We start from the raw sequence: 23,325 nt of genomic DNA, 5'->3' as shown, positions 1-23,325 counted from the left end.
AAGACATATTATTCATCCACACATTAACTCATGCTCTCCCTCATTCAGACAATTTGTCCACACATTAACTCATGCTCTCCCGCATTCAGACAAATCATCCACATATTAACTCATGCTCTCCCTCATTCAGACAACTCATCCCCATATTAACTCATGCTCTCCCTCATTCAGACAACTCATGCTCTCCCTCATTCAGACAATACATCCACATATTAACTCATGCTCTCCCTTATTCACTCAGTGCAGCCACAGATTAATTCACACTCTTTACTTATATCTCCCCCCCTCCCTCCCTTGTCACTTTCTAACTCCTTTCCCTCCCCTACTCAACTACTACCCTACTACCCTCTTCCTCAATATCTACTTCCTCTCCCCCTTTCTCACTAGCTACCCTCTCTCCCTCCCTTATCACTTTCTACCCTCTCTCCCCCTTTCTCACTATCTACCCCCTCTCATTCCCTTATCACTTTCTAACCTCTCTCCCTTCCTTATCACTTTCTAACCCCTCTCACTCCCACTACTCACTATCTACCCTCTCCCCCTTTGTAGTTCTCTCACCTTGAGGTCCAGCAGCGGGAGCACGAGGCTTCTGTCTTCCTGCTCTGCTGCGGTGTCCGCTGCTTCATTGCTGAGCGCTGGAATATGACATCATATTTCGGCGCTCAGCAGTCAAACAGCGGGCACTAGCAAGCGGCTTTTAAAAGCTGTCTTTTTTTTTTTTTGATGTGGGGGAGAACGAGGGGCGCCGAACGGTTGCTCCTCTGCTTCACTGCTGAGCGACGAAATATGACGTCATATTCCGGCTCACAGCATGAAATGCTGGCACCGGGACAGAGGTAGAGCCCTCATGGAGGAGAATGAGGGGCGCCGAGCAGTTGCTAGGTGCCCCTCTCCTCCGCATCAAAAAAAAAAAAAAGACAGCGTTTATGGCACGAGTCATAGGTGCCATACCTTAGATACGCCTCTGTATATAGATATATACACATACAAATAGGGTTACATGGGAAAAATAAATACATTTATACTGCTTATGTATTTCAAGTAGCAGTTAAAAGAAATTTCCATTAAAAAAATTGTTAACTTCGTATTTACTTAGCAACTCATCACCTGCCAGTCAGCGGAGAGAGAATTTATTTAAAAGGATGTCTGGGTTATACCTAGATAGGGGCCGTCAAACATATGGACGTGCCTTTCATCCCGCTCATAAATCATTTTTAAAGATGAAATTCACATGAACGGTTTGGAATATTGGAATGTTTCATTTGCTCAAAACTGAAAGTTAAAAGAGAGTCAGATATTAAGAAAATGTCAGGATTCACAATTTTTATACAAAGAGCAAGTTCCATTAGTTGCTATGGTGATTGCCCCTTAACTGCTTGTTGGTACAAACTGTACTTGATTCACTGACCCTGGCTTGATACAATTCTGACACATTTTTACATTTTTAAAAGTGAATTAAATCAAGTTTTTGGGCCAAATTCTAGCTACATGTATACGGTGTAATTATGTGTCACATTAAGTAAGGTAATCAGGACAGCTGGCAGCTATGCTTAAATATTTCTTCTTTTATATCATTAATCCTGTAATAGCGATGCTCATTAGAGTTAATTGGCCGGTGGGGATTTTTTTTTTCTTTCATAACTTCTATTCAGGACTGTCCTATTTATATCAGGACAATTGGCAAATAAATATAATATGGGACATATTATTACACATATCACACTGAGGTGAAAAAACTAAGCAGTTAACTGACCCTGAGTTGCTATCGGCCATTGCACTTCAAGGCTCTTCTCCATGTTGTCCAGGGGCCGCAGGCCGCTCCTCAGCGGGGTACAAACTCCTGCGCAGTCTGTGACTGGACACAAAATGGAGGGAAAGCAAACTGAGGGAAATGCAGCACAGGAAGAGGAAGCTGGCTGGGCAGCCAATCAGAGCGCACTGTGTGACTTAAAGCCCTCCCACTCTTGCTGCCTGGGTGCTGAGGCTCACTGTAATGGAGGAGCCGCTCTGACTGGATTCATCAGGTAATCTCCGCACCGGCTGTAGAGACGGCTCCTCTCTGCCAGTGTCTGACACTCACATCACTCACAGCCAGCACAGGGTGAGGCGGAGGAGCAGCTCAGGACACTACAAGCCAAGAAAGTCTACTACAGTATAGGGGCTCAGGGCCTCCTGCCTCTCTGGGAGCTGGGAATGTTTGCTGGGTATGAGAGGATCGCCGGGTTCTACAGCCTCCCGGCCCATATTATATGTTTCGAAAAAGGATGATTATATAAATAATAATAATAATAATTTATTATACAGAAATGACCATTCTCAGGAATTCTCAGGGTTTGCCCCGGAGTCTCAGGGTCAAAAGAGGCAGATTCTCAGAGTCACACAGTCTACCCAGATCTGATAATACCCGTGCCTCCCAGTACGTCGTGGCTGATATCCCTGCTTGAATGCGAGTGACCCACATTAGTCTACCAATAATGTCAAGTCAAGGGTTCAGAGCCATTTCGGTAACACATTTGACGAGTTGCCATACAGAATCTTCATATTGGGCTATTAAAGGGTTAATATTAAATGAGTCTCAGGGTCAGCTCGTTTAGAAAGTTCCCAGGTATGCGATTGGCTGGGAGGACCCATCTGCGCTGTAGGCTCCTCCTTAAGGGTCCCTTTAAACGGAAGAAGGTCACTCCGAGCAGCTCCGGATACAAACAAAAAGCAGATTACCGGCCCGACGTAAGACTTCTTCTGCAAGCCTGTGAGCTGAAACTCACCGCTTTATTATTATTTATTGGCTTATATAGCGCCTTCATATTCCACGGCGCTGTACACACAGGAAGTAGTCCATAACACAGTTAATTAGCCTGAAAAAGACATCTAGTCCAGTAAATTAAACCATTACGCAAACCCAGATTAGTTGATCCAGAAGAAAAACCCTTCAACTTCTTCTCTCCGAGGAGGTCGGACTCACCCGGATCTCCCTCTTCTCATGATAGCCCTGCATGCGTTTCACATCTAGAACAACATCGGACGGCTTCTCTTTCCCCAATTTTCCCGCCGTTACAGTAAAGAAACCTTCCCTATCTCTACAGACTTAAACCTTCTCTCCAACAAGCTGATTGATGCCCCGACCCGAGGAAAAGCTGCAGACAATTATGGAGAAACGCGACGCGGAGCTCTACCCCAGGCTGGGTTAAAAATGCCAAATATTATACATGCCGACGAGAGCAGACATAACAGCAGCTTTGGTTATACAGAGATGGGCTCTCCCTGTCATGTATCACAGTCAATAAAATCCTCCATCTGCAACGAAAATAAGAGCAGGCGGTATTTCCGGAGCGCCCCCCGTTGGTGTAATAGAGAGCATTCCGACAGCCGTTGGATGCCAGCCTTTAAAGATTTACAGCCACCCAGCGGGTGCCCAGTTGCCGCAGGATAACATCACGCTATTTCACACCGAAATGATTTGCGAGTTTGCAGTGGGCTACTTTCCCTCTGTGCGTCAAAACGGCCTCTACAATGGGGCGCTGTTAAAACGTAACAGGAATTTAAACACGCATGGGATAGACATACGGCTCCGGAATCTAAGATGAGGACAACGACTGATTAAGGTTTGAGTCTTTACAGCGGGAGAAACGGGGAGACTACATGGGCTGACTGGGGCCGATCTGCCGGCAGGTTCTATGTTACTACCCATAACAATTCTCTTTCCTGGTTAAATATGATGTGTAAACCCCTGTCTAAGGAAGATGTTTGGAGCAATCATGGAACCGCTTTCCAGCAAAGGAGGTACATGACCACGCTAGGAGCCTGGAGCACAAAAGAAATTTAAGACTGAAATTTAAGGACCGTTTACCTAAATGCTGTGGGCTAAGTGGGTGAATTATTAGCTGTTATAGACCATTAGATAACCACACTTGTCAAGTTCCTTGATTTACTCTGGTAGCTAGCTGCCGTTTTGGCTACTGTAATATATGCTTCCTAAGCATATAGGAAGTGGATGGGATGTAGATCTAACATGGCATGTGATGTCATGATGCTGCAGATACATGACATCATCGGGCCAGCAATGGCAAATACATACCTTTTATTTTGGTAACTATTTTAATGCGATAATTTAAATTCTTTACTAAACTCTTAATAGAATATCGTTGGGTGAAGAGAAAACCAGAAATACAAGTTGGTGTTTCTTCCTAAATTCACAAAATTCCAAATCTACATGATCAGCTCCAAAATATACATCCATATTCTGTAATAATAACAACAACCCAATAAACATTAAGTGTCTTTTTTTTGTCAAAGCCAGTTAGAAAACTAAAATACACACTATGGTTCAAAAGTTTGGAGTCACTTCGCTGTTTTTATGTAAAACAAGGAAATTTCTGGCTGCAACATAATTGCGAAAGGGTTTTCTAACCATCAATTAGCCTTTTAAACTAACAGGAGTGATGGGAGTAATAAAGGGCCATTGGAACACAAGAGTGATAGGAGTGATAAAGGGCCATTGGAACACAGGAGTGATGGGAGTGATAAAGGGCCATTGGAACACAGGAGTGATGGGAGTGATAAAGGGCCTCTGTAGCTTCAATAGTCATTCCAGCTACAATAGTCATTTACAACATTAACCCAGTCTGCGCTGGATTTCTGATCCATTTCATGTTATTTTAATGGACAAAATTTGTTTTTCTTTTAAAAACAAGGACATTTCTAATTGACCCGAAAGTTTTGAAAGGCAGTGCACATTTAGTCTGCATTGTACAAAACCCGCCAAAAATTAGTAATATAATTATTACAGGAAGACGGGGATGAAAGCCGATTTGCTAAATGGAAGATCTAGTGAATGATCCGTTTTGAGGAAGACGTAATAATAATAAGAGCGGTAATGCAAGCTGACCCCCATTCCAAGGGTCTATCGAGGAAACCTCAAATGTCTCCAAACATTCCAAATGTAGACAGACTAGAAGCGTAATCTGAAGACCCGTTGCTTGGAGCTTCTAATTGGGCTCCTTAACAGTTACAGGACACCTCAATCACCGCAAACTTCACAATCCCAAAACAACTGCAAGATTATACAGTTGTGAGCAAACACTGCTTGGCGAGCGAAGCCCTTGAAATGTTCCACAGTCTACATTACTAATTAAATTTAATCCAATTTAATTCCCGTAATGACACACATCACAGATCTTCTTTTGTTTGGTTTAATTTTTACAAAAAAATTCCGATTAATTTTTTATCTCCCAAATCCACCTTGATGCGATCCCCGTCTCCTCCCGCCCATTTCACCCTTTTTTTTTGGCTTCTGTGTCAGAACACACTTTAATTTTGGAGGAGACAGGAGCAGCGCACTCCATTAAACCACATAAGAGTAATCACGGCTTTTTGACATTAATAGCGCGTGAGCAATAACCTAAGATTCCCCCGCAGGTCAAATAAGAGGAAGATGTAAACACTAGGTGCGAACTCAGCAAGGAGAACACGTTTCTTGGAGTCAGGTTTAAATACCTTCAGAACTGATGCATTCATCCATTGGGTGGATACAGTGTATAAAACGAGTACCACGCCGACTCATATTTAATCTTGTGGCTTCCCCTAGTGGCTGCCTCCTGTAACTGCACACAGTAACATTTTCTTGTTGAATTTAAGTAAGTCACTAGACTAGACCATAGACGTAAGATGTCACTAAGCCATAATTTACAGCGGTTAGAAATATTTCAGACATATGTGGACATTGTTGGCGCCATATAAATAAAAAAAAATAGGCTCATAATTACAAAGAGTACTTTTGGGTTAAGTGGTGTCGGCAGAGCAGTAAGCGGGGGGGATTCCTTTGGTTGTTACATTGTATTTCTGGTTCTGATAGATATGTTATAGCTCGAATATCGGTCAATTAACATTCTGGTCCCTTTAAACACAAAGGCTTGTGTGGCACCCTGGTTGAAGAGGGGTGATCTACTGAAAATGGGAGGGGTTTCAAATAAAGTATACATGGCTGTGGGTGGGACTACCATTAAGCACCTCCCCTTTGTTGCCCCAACACCTTTAACACCTTGATACTTTTAGCCTGTTTTATGTAGAAACATGCACATTATTGTGAATTTTATCATAAATTTGATTTCAACACCCCAGATTATTTCTCGCTTAAATCATATAAATTCAAATGTTTAAAATAGGATATTTTTTTTTGAAATGTCGTTTCATAGATCTGTACCAGACTACATATAGATATATATATAGATAGATAGATAGATAGATGTGTAAGAGATGTAAACACTACTACATAATAATTTGTACTGGAACAGAGTAATTTACCAGACAGTAAAATATCTGTATGTGTAAGCATGTTAATATTGTATCCCTGAATATCAATGACATTATGTATTGCAGAAGGCAATGCTTGTTACAATGTATAAAAGTAAATAAAACACATTTATTACACTTCTAGCTTCCTACAAACCACAAGATTAGACCAATAATAAAATAGCATTGCATGTTATATTGTATTTCTGGACATAAGGCAATATTTTAAACTATTTACTGTTAGGCAGGAATATTTACAGTAAAGTTGCTACATTGTATCACTCACTGTGTTCTGAGATGGTCTTCCTGTTTGAATGAAGCGCTTCTACGGGTTCCCACTCGGACCAAAAGTTTTCAGCACGATAACAACTATTTTCTGGGGAAATAATATGTCTCCGAGACTATACTGCCATCTTCAGGACAACAGCGGGTACTGCAGCTGCTAATGGCACTTGCTTTTAAGATGTTTATTCCTTGAGTGTTTTAAGTATAAAATATTCATATATAACCCAATATTCATCCATGTCATCCAGGGGCAATAAATTCAGCTTTCATATACATTTTATCAAGTCTATTGGCATCTTATGGGAGAGGGGCATCAGGAGAAGGAAGAGGGGATTTGGGGCCCAAAGAGGAACTGGCCTAACAGAAAAGGGAGACATGGGAGGTATTAGATAAAGAAAAGATCTAGCACAAAAAAAGAACACACAAAGGAACATAAACATTCTATGCATTTGTTAAAAAATATAGTTTAGTAGCATTTGATACATTTGAGGTATATCTTTCCATTCACACGGTGAGCAGGAGCATCCAAATCTTTGTTCAAACATGTCATAGTTTTGCAAAAATCGACAGGTCTCGTCCATTGGGCAGCTCGAAGCAGGGCCCTGTTCTCAAGGGCATGGAACCCAGCCACCTGGTAAGCAATGTGCCCAGATGTAATGCATTTTATGTGACCCTGATGTAGTAGCGCAGCAGCTCGCACACAGAATAAGAGCTGTTCTCAAGACAAGGCTCCGTGCAAGCTAAGAGGGAGAGGGAATTAAGGAGAGGGATGGTGGGCTCTATGAGCGGCACATATGGGACATGGAAAGGAGGTGGAGGGAGAGAGTCTGTGTGTATGTATGCATAAGTGTGTAGTGTTAGGGTGAGTAAATGTATGGTGTTAGAGTGAGTGTGTGTGCATGTATAATAGGATATGGTATTAGCATGAGCATATGATCTTATAGTGTAAATGTGTGTACCTGTTACTGTATGGTGTTAGAGTGTGTTGTAGTGTATGGTGTTAGCAAGAATCTGTCTAAGCGTATGGTGTTAGTGAGTGTGTGTTACTATAAGGCATTAGTGTGACATTGTGTATCAGCAAGTATGTGTCTGTTCATGGTGTTAGCTTGAGTATGTGTGTTAGTATTTGGTGTTAGTGTGTGTGGTGGTGAATGATGTCAGTGTATGGTGTTAGAGCCTAGGGTTATTAGCACCTAGGACAGAGGAAGATGGAAAGAAGGAGCTGAAGAAAGAGTGTCTATGAGTGTGAAAGTATGTGGAGTTAGAATGTATGTATGGGTGTTAGTGTATAGTGTTACACTTAGAGTGTAAGAGTGAGTTTGTTATTGTGATGGAGGACAAAGAAATACTGCACTCAGGTGCCACTAGCCTTAGACTCACCCCTGTCGGCCCTCTACAGAAATCACAGAATGAACCACAAAACCCCCTGCTTCACTCTCTGTGGTCTATCGAGTAGAGCTGAGCAGGTGGTCAGGGATGAAGGTCAGATGTACATACAACTCACATTAATGAAATGAAACTCAGCTCTAAACTAAGAAGTAAGTGAGCATTCAGGTTGCTTGCCATGATTTGATACATTTTGGGTTGTCCCTTTTTTGGGATCTCAAGGGGTTTTTGTCGTCCCCCCCCCCCCCCGCATTCGCTCTTCTTTCCTCTCCTGATGACAACCTTTCCTCCCATGTGTCTCACCACCTAAAACAGAAGCGCCCTCTTTTTGGCATTTGTAAGGTTGGGGTCACGGCTTGGCGCCACATTTAGTTAATTGAAATTATCTGTTTCTGTATCTCTTCCTCTTTTTGTATGCTTCTCTTTCTCTAGAAGACACCCCTCACCCCCCTGTTTCCTCCAAAGCAAGAGAGGGATAAAAAAAAAAACCTCATAAAATCATTTCATATCTGTGTGGATCAGAATTCCAACTGGCAGCTTCCCAAGGCTGCTGTGATGTCCTCATCATGCAGGTCATAAAAACGTTTCGTTAAAAGTAAAGCTGTGTAAGTACTCTGTAAGTACTCTTTATTTTCATTTCATATCTTGCGAAATAATTCTTCTAGTGGCCGGGACCCTTTAATATTTCCTCACTCTCATGCAATGGAAGGAAGGGGTTAAGAGGAATCTGAAATCAATATGATGAGTGATCCTGGTTAGTTTGATTGATCTGGAGTCTTAATGGGTGATGAAGACATGTCTGCCTTACTCCAAGAAGGTTATTAAATGTGAAGAGCTACAAAAGCACCCTGGAGAATGCAGAATTAACCCCTGCAAGGCTGGAGGGTGAACCACCAGTGAATTATTCACATTTTAGCCCATTTGGTCCCAGCTGCTAAGCCAACAAGTTCAGGGAGGAGTATGCAATGGGCTTTTTATGCTCTTTAATAGGGGAAAAAAATATTTTCTTATATGGCTTTAGATATACAAGTGGCAGAAAAAGCTACCAATACAATGAATTATTTAGAACCTCTAGATGTAATTAACTAGATATAGAGTATGACTGTATATGTAAAAGCAAGGAGTATTTTGTATTAAGACATACATGTTATATGCAGTATTAAAGCACACGACAGGCAGTATTTAGTATTAAGACATACATGTTATATGTAATATTAAAGCACACAGCAGGCAGTATTTAGTATTAAGACATACATGTTATATGTAATATTAAAGCACACAGCAGGCAGTATTTACTATTTAGTATTGACATATAGGTTATATGTAGTATCGAAGCACACAGCAAAATGTATTTTGGGGCAGATGGGCTTGATCTGTGACATTTCACAAAAACGTGCAGGGTTCCATCCTCCATCCTCCATCCTGTTCTACAACACACATTAAACCCACTGTGGAAGGGCTTTGTACACATAGACAGATCAGTGCACGGGGGTGCCCTCTGGTGGCAAAGTGTAGGCACTGCAATCTCACTCAGCCTGCCCCTGTAGCAGTGCAGGTATTTAATCTAGCAGGACCAGTGACGTCAGCATGGTGCATCCCTCTCGCAAAGCATGATGGTAGAATCCCAATGTTTTGTACTGATGCTTAGGGAAGAACACTGGAGGCTTGATTTGGGGAGGGGGGAGATCTGGTGACTCCCTGCATTTGGAGGAAGATGGCCAGCTCATGATGTTGCAACCCCCTTGTTGCATTTGGTGCAGGTACCCTGCAACCCCCAGTTACCCCAGGATAATCTGCTGAGGTCAGGACATTTACACCCTCCCTGGATTTTGGCATCTGCTGCTCTTTATCCTCCTCTTTAATGCAACCCGCACCAGTTATGCACCTGGGAGCCAATGGCCAGATCACAAGATCACCCTGGATCATTTCTGCAGAGGGGCAGATCACACAGTGACCCCAATATCATCAGAGAGCCTGGGTCAGAGGACAGTGCAGGTACCCCATTGTAATGTGTGCATGCATACAGGGGGTGTGTGTGTGTATGTGTGGGAGGTGTGGCCCCTTTCCATTCAACCTATTGTCTCCCTCGCCTGCTGGACCGGAATGGGTTAACAAAGCAGAGGGCATACATAATAAGTACCGAGAGCCCCCCATGCCCCAAATCGCAGAAATACCGGCACAGACCCCCCCATTACTGCAGCCACACTGAGCAGAGGCAATTAGCTCTGGTGCAGCTGAAATAAAGAAAATTAGCAAATTCCACCATCCCTGATACATATCATTATTATTCTGCAACAGCGGGGCCCGAGCATATACCGCAGGGGCCCGAGCATATACCGCAGGGGCCCGAGCATATACCGCAGGGGCCCGAGCAGCACCCACCAGGGCCCTGCAAAGAGCCCAAAACTCCAGAAATTCTCTTTTCTATATACATTTCTATATGATACTTTGTTGTGTATATGGGGTGCTGCTGTGCATGCTGTGCGTCTGTGTGTTTGCCTTATTGCTTTTGTAATTATTTTGGGCAAAATCAATAGGTAACCTCTAAGACTACTGTAACCGAAGGCCATGCCTCTCATGGCCGGCTGAGTGTCATAGGAGTAGTAGTTTACAGCATTGCTAGTAGTTACCTTTCCCCATGCGCTGGCATTATCTATATATATATATGTACTATATGTATATAATGATTGGTGTAAAAGTGTTCACTTTTGGGGGTAAAAACCCAAATTGTGTTAATTTCAGGTAGGGGTTCTGTGACAGGTTATTGTGTGATACCGGAGCGGCGGCTTTAAGCTCCGTAGCTCTAATTATTCTGAGCGGAGGGTTTGCTCCATAATTAAGGGTTGCAGGTACCGGATTTATAATTTGCATGCAAGGTTTTAATGGCACTGAAGGGGCTTTGTGTGTGTGTGGTTTTTTTTTTTAGGTGTTACTATAGAAACGAGAACAAGCAGGGCAATAATTGATGGCTTTGCCTACCAGGCAAGCAATTAGGGTTTCTGACAGGGTGTGGGGGCCACGTTTACAGATCGCTGAATAGACGTATCCGCTTTGGTAAATATCACGGGCCGACGTGTAGCCTGTGGGCCACAAACAAAAGACTACAGAGAGCCTGATGGGAATCGTAGTCCGCAGCAGCCGGGGAAGCAATGCTCAGCTATAAAAAATAAATAAATAGGATTTGTATCAATATCTTTGTAGGTCGACCCTGAGAAATCAATTCCACCCTTAAATAAAGTGCTCTCCGGGGTAAATTAATATTCGGTGAACTGACTGCGCTCAACCGTTTGTGCTTCCAGAAAAAAAGGTCGGGCCTGTCTTGTTGTTGTGCCTGTACTGGGCTCCTGAGCATTGTATCTACTACTCCTTTGGTGTTAGCAGGGTCTACATGCTTTACGATTTTTCTTGGAATGATTTGGGCTGCTACGGAGGTGTTACAATGACACACAAAGGGAAGGCGATGACGTGGGGGTGTTGGGCTTTGTAGTGTAGCAGGGTGGGCTTTGTTCTACGTAGCACCGATTATTACAGTATTTGCCCCTCGTCATCGGGCTTTTCAATGTACCCCCCCACTCTCCACGGTCCCCTACACCTTGGGTTTGTTGCATGGAGGCCCCGAAGCCTGCCCTGGTATGACCCTGTCTACCTTCCTGTATATCCCCACAGCCCACTTTTTACATGAAGGGTCACCAGAGCCCCCCCCAATGCCCCCTTTCTTAATTCAGATTCTCATAGATGGGGGTCTTTTTTATTGTAACACCAGCCAGCAGGGTAAATGTGCTCTTCTTCCGCACTGCCCGTTCTTCATTTTTCCACCCCATTTCCACGGCGCTGTGCAGAATTTCCTCCCACTGGTGGGGGGAGGGGACGCCTCCCGTAGGATTGATGTAGGAGCATCCGTGGTACCCAAGGGCTTTGAATAGTTCTGGCGTCTCTCCCAGCTAATTGCCACAGCACAAAGGAACAAAGAGACCCCCTCATCACAGAGAGAGACCGCCCGGTCGCAGAACATCACCCACTCACCGCAGCTATGCCAGGTGAATACCTCCACTTAAAGCCCCTTGGCCCATTCACTGCCAGAGACCCCCTCTTGGGTTTTATTTGGAAGGGAGCGGGTTTAGGATTAGCTGCGAGTGGCATGTAAAGACATCTTGTTCAGGTGGGGGTCTCGTAAATGCATATATATATGTATATGGGGGTCTCGAAATATTAATAACAATGGCTTAAGGGTCACTTATCGTGGGAATAATGAGCCGTAAAATTCTCGAATCGAGGACACTTTGTAGCAAAAACAATTTATTGTATTAAAAGAGAACTCTCGACGTCTCTCGCCTGCATTTCTCAGAGCGTCGGATCTTTAGTGATTTTGTTACGTTTCGGCGTGTTTGGTGGATATTTGATCTTCCTGTAGCCAGCAGGCTTCCGCTTCCGTTCCGTTAGATATGTCACTCCACGTTTTAGTTGCGTGACGCTTAGTACGGAGCCACTCGGGTGATTCTGAGCTTATTGGAGGTTTCCAAAACCCTTCTGTCTAATTTACAGACACGCGTGTACCGCCGTGGGAATTCTGTGCTCGGAATATTAATATATATCAAATATTAATTAACTGACCACAAAGATGATGAATGGGACGTTATTAACTATTTCCAGTGACTTCTAAGCTGCGAATGGAAGCTTTTGGGGGGGGGGTAAACGCAGAAATCTGGGAAACACAAGTATACAATATATTGATTTAGGTTGTTATACGGCCAGATGAGATGGGGCCGAATGGTTCTTATCAAATTCTATGTTTCTGTCGTGAAAGGGTTAAGTCCGACATCCCACTATCTACTCAAGGATAAAGTCTCTTTGCGTCTGGAGCACAGATTGCTGTAAACAAAAAATTATAATATATATAATATAGAAAATATACAATTCATGTTTTGGTCTTTCCGACGGCCACTCCTCCGGTCACCATTCACAAGGCCGATTGGTAGGAGTTGATAGGTGCTGCCTCTTATCATAAGATCCAGAACTTTATGGGGCGCCTTCAGGTTCTCTGACGTTTGGTAACTTTGTTTCAGGGTTCTATTCAAGTATTGATGGTAAATGTATCGGTTCAGGAGCCCATGAAATGTTTGGACTGAAGGATAGCCGTAGAGGTCTGTCCCAACTTCTTGGAGGCTGAAGGATCTAGAGGTGGATGTTTACTTGGGCATCGCCTGGCAGTCTGCTATAATGGCTGCCCTGTACACGGGGTGTGTGCCATCATATAAGGGTAGGGGTGGAAATCATTTTGAGGTCTGTCTACCAATTTTTGGGGGGGCAGTTTGCACCTCTGTGTTGCTAGACTAGTTGGTTGGATTTGGTGCAGCTGGGAAGTTGCTCTAAATAGATGAATATAAAATACAGAAACCTTGAACCTACCCGCAGATCGGCCCCATTTGGCCCCCATCTAGTTGCCCATTTCTCCTGCTGTTAAGACTCAAACCTTAGTCGTTGGTCTCGTCTTAGATTTAGGGGCCATATACGTGTCTGCAGGACTGTCACACGTGAGGCGGGACAGTTGGGAGGCATGGACTAGCTGTACCTCAGTCTTTTTGGCTAGTGTTTTAGAGATGCTTAGTGTAAAAGTAATGGACTATTTGCCCTCATGGAACTGGCATGAGTGTCTCATTATGTCCCCATTCCCCTCCCCAAACAAAGGCTGCCTAAACCAATCAACATCAATCAGTAACTTAACAATAGAGGAGATATAACTTAATAGGGGAGGAATAATCTTTGCAGATCCCGAGAACAGCAAGTTAAGAATTAGTCAAATACAAAAACGTATATTTCTGATTTTAAGGCGTGAACATACTCAATATTTATCAATTTCTGTCATTCTACTTATTAGGATGAAAAATTAGCAAGTTATCCCAAAAGGGCTTTTCTTGTTTAAAAAACATTTTGTTACGATGAAAGAGATTCTATATTCTAAAGAAAGCTAACTCTGGACAGGAAGCTGCCTCTATACACAGGAAGTGTGCAGTGCAGGTGAAGTACTTCCCCTCTCTCTGACAGATCCTTTTAATTGTGTTCCGGAATAATTTATTTATTTGTGATAAGCTCTTATTATCATGAAATTCATTATGAAATCGGGTGTTATGACATCATGTAATTGCGATAGACACAAGAAGACAGTAGAGTCTCCCGTCTGCCTCTCACACGGGTTTGTAAATATTAATAGAATTTATTTCAGAAATAAAACAGAGCACCGGCAAAACAGAAAGGCAGACAGCAGAGGCCGTGAACCTGTCTGCCCACGGGGGGGATCCAGAAATGGAACGCCTTCGGACTGATGTTATTGTTAATAACGCGTGAGAACGTTGCCCAGGTCTGGACGGTCTCTGCTTCGTCCAAGTCCTGAAACGCACAAAGACTGATCACGAGGAGATGGCTTCTCGGGGTCATATAATGCATTTGGTATCGATCTTTCCATAAATTCCACAATGTATCGCTGCTCGTTACTTATGGAGCCCTGTCCGTAGGGGGTACTTTACAATCGTTTCTCTTTAACGATGTAGATAAAATATTAAATGGCCAACTAAAGGGGCTGGGAACAGGAAGAAAAAAAGAAGCCCCCCGTCTAGTCTGCCTGTTTCTTCTGCTATAAAGACTCAAACCTTAATCATTCTTCGGTCTCGTCTTAGACTCAGGAGCCTAGAGAAACTGATAAAGATATAAATGTCAGGGACAAGGTTCCAGTCCAATTTCATATCATAAGAAGGAATCGAAGATCGATTTTTCAAACCTGTTGAGAATTCCTTCCAGCGATCAGAGCCGTTTTCTATTTTAAGGAGGAAACCTCATTTTTTTTAATTGGACCCATTGGATGCTCTGTCCGTGGTGCTGAAACCACCATTTTTGAGACTGGCTCCTAAACATTACATGCCTGGTTTTGTTTTTTTTAATGGATGGGGGAGCAATATTCCTGGCGCACTTTGCACTTCCTGTCTAATTCCCAGCTCAGAACCTCACTCGGGAAATACAATATGAGATGTACCCCGACGTGTTGACATTGTATCCAAATATTTGGGTCCTGACGTGGCGCATTAATAAGGGTGTTTCGATGATTGGATTTTATTGCAGCCTACGGGAATCCGTGTAGGATGTGTGCGTCTCGGACTCCCGGCATGTAATTATCAGAGCTCAACAGGAAGACCCCCGGGGATCCAGAGATAAAGGGGAGGGGGTCCGCGGCGCAGCCCAGCAGCAATTTGGATAATAAAACAATTTCTAAACCCGAGCAGCTCGGCATCGATGAATCATCTGCGTGAAGTAGAGGGAACGATGTCTTGGGCACCTGGAGGCGTCATTTTGGCTGCCGTCCCTACCGTTCAGGCAGCAGAGAGCCGACAGGACCCAAAAACAAATGGTGCAGGAAGGAGCGAACGGGCGATCCGCTGCCGCCAATGTGTGCTTGCCTCGGGCTGCCGGGGACGACACAATTTATCGTACCCCCATCTGTGTATTTTCAAACGATGCCTCTTCAACCTTGAGGGGGCCACATTTGACGGGAGATGTGGCTGAACGGTTGGCAGGGTGTGGGTGACACCGCGGGGCCAATCCGGGCCATTCCGGAGCGTCCATGAGGTTAGTGCTTGCTTAACAGAGAGGGGTAGATCTATCATATCACAGATGCTTCTGCCCTACGAAATTGACGTAATGGCTTTTTTCTTTAATATGAGCATTATGGAGGGAGGTCTTTGAACTTCGTTTTTGTGGGGAAATTGAGATTTGGCACAAAATGGTTCTAGCAAGGACATAAGGGGTTAACGCCAGATCCGATTCCCCTTCTGTCGGAAGCAACGCATTTTGAGGTGTCTCTGAAAGATGGATGCAAATAGCCATTCTATTAGCGGGGGTCGGGAGAAATGAGGCTGTGCTAATCGCATGGAGCAAAAGATACAATTTAACCATTTTAATGCCAGCTGTATGGGGCTAATGGTTTACAAATATTAGAAACACCAGAATTAAGAGTTTAAAGGTACAGTGTGCACATTTCTCTGTCAGTAAAAGTGTTGTTTAAACTCTAATATCATTAAAGGGGATGTCGGATGTCCCACCCTTATGTTATTCCTAGTATCAGATGAAAAATTCGTTTTCGTAAATATTCCGTTGTTTTTCGTTTTTAACCCAGTCCTGTTTTTTTTGCCCCATAACATAAAGTTTTCGGGCAGCTGACAAACACCCCGGCCCCTTATCATACCGCCTGTGAGAAACAATAGAATGGCTCAGTCTTAATCACTTAATCATAGACTCTCTGACTAATGAAAGTCTATGGAGGAATGGACTTTATTAGCATTGCCATAAAGCATCTGCTCAGTGTGGTGATTGAGAAGGGAAAGTCACTTAAAATATTACATGACTGATAGCGACAGCAGCTCCAGGTCTGCAGATAAGGGAGTTTATTGGAACAAAATGAGATAGAACCAAGATTATGTTTTTAAGGGGATTTCTGATTTAATATCACTGTGTAAACAATGACATCATAAAACATCAATAACTGCTTCAATCACAATTTTAACCATCACAAGCAATTCAAATATATCTTCTGCTGTCTGGATCATTAAAGAATCAGATGACGGCCCCCGGGGACCTTGCTTTGCTGATATTTCACAAATAAAATGGCTGCAATTTATCCAAACCCTGCGAGACCCGGGGATCAGAAGAGGGTTTGTTACTTTGTGTCAGTTCAGCATTTTGTTTCCATCGGAGAACATGAATTATATTTACCATTTATTATGATATTTAATTTTAATATTTTAATATACTGTAAAGACCAAAAAATGGTTTCGATTTTTCATTCTTCATCTGGACTTTCAAAACTCTTGTCTGTTTGTAAATTTTAAATACGTCCGACGTCGATGGTGTCGAGAAATCATTGCTTGAGAAACGTTGGCATCTCTTTTACTGCAGTATACTAGTTACACCTTATTAATATGTTTTAGATCGGTTGGAGAGAGGGGGGGGTTGCATCGGATAACAGATAGAATGTCTTCTGGTGTCCCTGTCTGTGGTGGCACTTTGCACCGCCATCGACAAGCTCTACAGGATGCGGCACAGTGAAGAACCGAGACATGTCAGAAAAAAAAATAAAATCATGTGAATATTGAAAAAAAAATTAAAACCCAGTCATTAAAAACTTTATTTCAAGTGTAATCGATTAGTTTGTCTTCTCCATCCATCATCTTGTTAGTCTCTGTCTCCCTCTTGGAAGTGGAGCTTGGCTGTGCCAGTTGGGGTATCTGCTTATGTGTCCTGTGCTAGCTTTTCGGGGTCTGATACCCTCTGGGTATTCCTGTGGCTTGGTGCCTCCTCATTACCCAATCCTTTTGCCCCCGTGAAACATATCTTAAAATGTAACATGGGACTGGAGGCACGGTCAGTACTTGCCCTACATTCTGGACATGTTGATGTGTGTACACGCTCGCTTTTCCCTTCCATACACAGTGGGACTCGGTGGGTTCTGCTCGTGGCTGTCGTGCCGTGTTAATCGGTCACTCTTTTCTGATGTGTTTTCTTTTTACATATTTCTGGTACCCAGAGGAGATGGCTCAATCCCCCGCGCTTCGCTCCGACCATTTGGTCTCAAGGATTGGCACACCACCGGCCAGAAGGAACGGCAAGCTGGCCACGCTAGGCAGGATCTTCAAACCGTGGAAATGGAGGAAAAAGAAGAATGAAAAACTCAAGCAGACTTCAGGTAATTTCTCCCCATCCTTAGACACGTCTGCGGCTAGGTGGGAACGATACAATAGGGCTTGGTGAACGTTACGGGGCCTCCACCCAAGCCAGATGCTGCACGGTAGGAGATCAGGGATCTTAGGTGAATAGGAGGAAGGGACTGGGTAATACACACTACCACTTTATACTGTGTTCCAAAATCTCGTGACATCCATGAAAGCCCAACGCGACACGTCTCCTACCGTCCTGTGTTTTTATCTTCTTCCAGCTCTTGACAAGAAGATGTCTTCAAGGCAGAATCGAGATGAGCTGATCAAAAGGAAACTGATGGAAATCATGGACCAAGGCAAGATTCCATCCTTCAACTCCATGCTCCACTCATTCCATGTCACAATGAAGCGTGGAAATCCCCCCTTCCACGCATCTCACGTTCCAATCCGCCTTTCCTTGTGCAACAATTACACCAGAAACTCTGACACTAGCAGTAATTAAAATCCGCGTGGGCCCATGGCATTGGTTTTTTTATATATATTAACTTGTTCCTCTCTTGTTTTTGCTATCCGCACATAGAGGAACTGTGTCTTTATATACTTCATGAATTAAGAGGAGGCTGAGCAGCAGTGTGAGGAGGCTATTTACTGTCAAACCTTAATCAGTCGTTGGTCTCGTCTTGGATTCGGGAGCCAAATGTCTGTCCTATGCATGTTTAATACCCTCACTCACTGTAATGATCCACTCATTTACCGCCCTCTCAGTAAAGTAAATCTTCCTTACATTCCCTCTGGTGTTAGATTCTGGTCTCTTGTTGTAACTTTTCTCCTCCTTTGAAATAAACGTCCCTCCTGTACTTTGTTAAATCCCTTTAGATATCTAAGTGTCTCTCTTCCATCCTCTCTTCTCTCCCCCTATTGGGATCCTTTAGTCACGATTTTATTCGCCTCCTCTGAACTCTCTCCAATGTGTCAATATCTTTCTGGAGAATGGGGAACTGCCCCTAATACTCTAGGTGAGGTCTGACCAGAGATCTGTAAAGTGGCAGAACCCCCTCCCTCTTCCCGCTACTAATAAAAAGTATGGGTCCCAGTCACACCTGGGAACTCCCCTGGTTTCGCCTGGAGACTCTGGGTGAAGCACCTGCTTCTCCGTGTCTTCGGTGAAACACTTAAGGATGCAGGAGCGGCATTGGGACACGCCCCATTCCCCGCCCACTTCCCCATCAACCACACCAGTTTTCCAGTCAGTAGGACCGCCCACCAATGTCAGTGGGACCGCCCACCGATGTCAGTGGGACCGCCCACATACATCCCGGGAAGGGAGGGCTCTGGGAAGCTGCAGCCTAAAAGTTCCTGGGTATGGTCCCAGAACCAGTCCCTGTGGTACCTTTGCAAAAAATGTTACCATTTTGCACTTTTTTTCGCGGTAACTTGCATGAGAACTCAAAAGCCTGGAGAAAGTGGTTGGAAACTGAATTCCCGCGCTTCACATCGCGCGACGACTATCCGCTAAAACCTCAGCATGCATTGTGTAAAAGCAGAAGACCGGGGAAACTCCGGGCAGCAACAGTTTTTTTTTTCTAAGGGAACGTCTCTAGGGAATATTTTGGTCATTTTTAGAATGTGGGCGAAAAAAGTGGAAAAGGTGGAGTGGTGTAGTCTGCCCCCTGCTGGTACAGTGTGGGAAAAACAGTGATGGTTGGTCTGATTATTTTAATTACCGTATTGGCTCGGATATAGGCCGCCCCCGTATATAGGCCGCACCCTAAAAGTTTGGTGCTTTTTTAAAGAAAAAGTTTTTTTCTTTAAAAAGCACCAAAAAAAAAAAATTCTGCCACTCTGTCTCCCCCCCCCCGAGATATGCTGCCACTGTCCTCCCTCCCCGAGATATGCTGCCACTGTCCTCCTCCCCCCGAGATGCTACCACTGTCCTCCTCCTCCCCCCCCCGACTTACCGGAGCAGACTCCCGGGTGTCTTGCGGGGCCGGCGGGGGGCATCTACGCAATACGCGTATACAACGGGAAGTTGTATACGCGTATTGCGTAGATGTCCCCCGCCGGCGCTCCGCAAGACACCCGGGAGTCTGCTCCGGTAAGTCTTGGGGGCAGAGGTAAAATGCATCGTGTGGCCGGTCACCGGCTGCGGCGATGCGGGTAAACAACCCGGAGGCTGTTTACCCGCATCGCTGCAGCCGGTGACCGTCCAGATGATGCGCTTAGACAACCTCCCGTGCCGGCACCCCCCCCCGTGGAAAGTGCTGGCAGGGGAGGCTGTCTGAGGACATCCGAGAGTAGGATGCAGGTCCCCTGCACCGTTGCGGGGGATCTGTATCCTAACCCCGCTGCCTGCCTGGCGCCCGGGACTGCATGTCCCGGGCGTCGGGCACTAGACCCCGAATATAGGCCGCACCCCCACTTTAAAGTCTTAAAGTGGGGGAAAAAAGTGCGACCTATATTCGAGCCAATACGGTATAATACAACGATTACCCACATTGCATTATGTGTTGCCTTAGTCTGCATTAAGGTGGCAATATGTCCCTCTTTCCCCGATTAATAAATATGTTGCTGTGAATTTGGATTAAGCCAGGGAGGAAAGACGCTACATATTGATATGAGAAGTTAGGGTCTGGATTTGGAGGTTGTTACTGGTATTTGGACAGAAGGTGGCAATATATTCCATTAGGGAGGCTCTATTTCTCTGCGTTATTAATAGAATTTATATGGAGTAGAAGGTTCCTTGAGGAGGGACTGATGACAGAAGCCTCAGGTTACACCGTACGTGGGATATGACCCCCAAAAAATAATTTTACCCTCTCATAGTGACGGGGAGATACTCACTCAGATGACTGGTATTGTGCAGTACCGGGTATGGACAGTAGGGGCTCCTCTCGCTCTCTGTGTATACCACGGAGTTCATTGAACTGGCTTAGACATCGCAAGGTGGAAATTCTAAAATTCTAAAGTTCTAAATTATAGAATTTTAAAATATTAAAAATGTGGGTGTTGAAAGTTCTGGGAATGCTCTTCTTTTGCGGTCGTTACGCGTTAAATTTAATGGCTGACCGTGGTTTAAAGCTGTGATGTTTCAGACACAGAATCCAAAGCATGTCCACCCGATGATGACACAAGACAGGACAACAGTGACCTTTCATCCCCAGAGAGTTCGGCTTTTACCTCTGAGGAGAACCTGCAAGAAATCTCTGCCGCGGCCACACTGAATGTTAGCTCTGTTGGCGAGGACCAGCACTCTGAGCAGACTGAGATGGAACCAGGTATCTCAGTCAAAATTCACATAGTCCCTGGAAAGGAATATTAGGTGGTAACCATACATCACGTGTTCATGCATGGGGCCCAAGAGAGAGTGATGCGCCTTATGAGGTCACACTTTGCAGGCAGTTCCTATGTGATAATTAAAAAAAATATTCTGTCTGAATATTAACAATGAAATAACAAATCAGCTTGTTCAATCTGTTCTTTACAGGAGCTTCCTTATTTTCATAATTTTGGTCTTCACTCACCACTAGAGGTGTGTGAAAATGTTTACAGCAATTCTAAAAATGGTGGAAAATACCACTTTAGGCTTCCACACAAAAACTCTGTTTCCTCTGCTTTCTGCATTCATCCTCTCTCCGCGGCCATTATGAGTATCAACAAAATAATAGGTTTATGCCGTGTATCAGCTGCCTTCTGCTCCGCTGTTCCTTCAGGCAGAGTTAATTCCACGTCTGATGATGACCTCAAAGAGTCCAGCCTTGCCTCGGTCGAGAGGACCTTACAAGCCTTATTGCTTACTGAACCTGTGGACTCCCCGCCGCTGGAGAGACACGCGTCAGAAATATCCAGCCCTCCTCTGCTTCCAACACCTCAGCCAAAGGGAAACTCTTGGGTTAACCAGTGTGTGACAGGTACGATAATGGCTTCCATAGGTGGTCATCCCCTTCAATCCACAGACATGGCTGCTGTTTCACTAAATTCGTAGTGTAGCCAGCGGTGGATGTGATTGACGCCATCGTTCTACCTAACTGAGATATTTAGTCCTTCAAAATGTGATCAGAACAGGTTATTAACTCTTATTCTCTCCAACTTTTCTCGAGGTGCAGAAATAGAGGAGTTCCCCATTAAGTCTCCTCCCTCGACCATTCTGAAGAATTCTACCACTCTTGGTTCATCTCATATCTCAGGACACACCAATATCTTCCATGCCCAGAAGGTGACGGAACCCCATGGGCAAGTGGGCAGAGGGCAGCACCAAGCCAGCCCATCGGGCTCACCACGCCTGACTGCCCTACACATGCCTTCCAGCAGAGTCATCGAAGAACTCCACCGAGCATTAGCTACAAAGCATCGCCAGGACAGGTAAGCCAACGGCTGAAATTATGTGGTTGCTAGATATTCAGTTACTTTGCCTCTAACTCTGCAAGTTATGTTTGACCAAATTGTTTCTGTTTTCAGCTTTCAAGGCCGGGAAATAAAAGCTTCGCCCAAGAAGAGAGTGGACTTCCGAACCTCTAGGCCATCCAGCATGGACAAGTGCAGAGACACCATTATTTCTCATGATGAAGATGCAGAGAACAAGTGCGGGTCAGTGAAGGAGGCAGATGAAAATAAGGAAAACCTGATGAGAGATTCTGATGACATGATGCTTTATCAGGACGAAGATGCTTTGAACAGCTCCATCATTTCTGGTGAGAAGATCTGCCAAATAGAACTAAAATTAGCCTGTTATCTGTGCTCAGGTCAACCTGGAACAATTGGCCCCAAAGTGTTCATCTCATTAAAAAAAATACTGGGGAAGTAACTGGAAATCTGTATTTCTTCAAGTCATTTGTTAAGATCCATAGACAAGAAATGAACGCTTGACATGCTATTTCTTTTTTCAAAGACCTTGGTCCTTTTCTGTCACCCATGACCTGTGTCTCTTCTACCTCGGTTTCCAGGGACTTTGCCGAGAAAATGTAAAAAAGAAATTCTGGCTGTGAAACTGAGGAACAGACCCAGCAAACAGGAGCTGGAAGACAGGAACATCTTCCCACAGAGGACGGACGAGGAGAGACAGGAGATCCGACAACAGATTGAAATTAAACTGTCAAAGTAAGGCAATGAGCGAGTGTTCTTGGCGGTGGTGGAAAGGCTTTATTATGATAGAATCCATGGTGCTATAATCACTCTGTCATGTTTACAGACCATGGTGGCATACTTACGTCTTCATGACATGTTGCTCTTTTAGTCATAGGAGATAACTTTTTAAGGAGATAGAGTCACATAGGCTTTCGAGACCTCAGAGATCTCATCTTCCAAGGCATTGGAAGTCCCAAAACCTTGAATAACTCAATACGAAGTATCACCCATGGCGCCTTCTTCTTTTCGACCATTGAAACAAACACCATTTGAAACCAACACCGAATGTATAGTAGACCTTTTGACCCCTTCATGACAAAGCCTGTGCATGTATGGGCTCACAATGCATTGGTTTTATGGGTTTAAGGATAACCCATTGTCCTTAAGGGGTTAAAGTATCACGTTTATATTGCAACTGTGCATTAGGGTAGAAACCTGTAAACGTTACAGCCAACGTGAGTTCATTTGCACGTCTCTGCTGATTTTCTGGATACAGATAATGTACCTTTCACTGTTTGATGTGCTTGATCTTCTGTACTGGAGGCCG

At 44.2% G+C, this 23,325-nt stretch overlaps 1 protein-coding gene across 3 annotated transcripts in view; it reads left to right on the top strand.

The window, feature by feature from the left end:
* Positions 1–9,601: 9,601 nt before the first annotated feature.
* The window catches only part of PHACTR3 (phosphatase and actin regulator 3), a 33,686-nt gene continuing 19,962 nt past the window's right edge, over positions 9,602–23,325 (top strand). Inside the window, exons 1-6 of one of the 3 annotated variants that reach the window (XM_053452974.1) lie at positions 9,602–9,954; positions 17,528–17,686; positions 17,936–18,013; positions 21,755–22,016; positions 22,113–22,345; positions 22,598–22,751. In XM_053452974.1, the coding sequence (XP_053308949.1) occupies positions 9,855–9,954; positions 17,528–17,686; positions 17,936–18,013; positions 21,755–22,016; positions 22,113–22,345; positions 22,598–22,751 (986 nt within the window). In that variant the 5' untranslated portion in view covers positions 9,602–9,854. Of the gene's footprint in view, positions 9,955–17,527; positions 17,687–17,935; positions 18,014–20,204; positions 20,933–21,367; positions 21,566–21,754; positions 22,017–22,112; positions 22,346–22,597; positions 22,752–23,325 lie in introns of those variants that run through there. The other 2 variants (XM_053452972.1, XM_053452973.1) reach the window with 2 other exon arrangements.

Source organism: Spea bombifrons, chromosome 13, assembly GCF_027358695.1.
Source record: "Spea bombifrons isolate aSpeBom1 chromosome 13, aSpeBom1.2.pri, whole genome shotgun sequence".
NCBI lineage: Eukaryota > Metazoa > Chordata > Amphibia > Anura > Pelobatidae > Spea > Spea bombifrons.
Note: the sequence above shows the minus strand (reverse complement) of the source record. Positions and strands in the feature narration are given on the sequence as shown.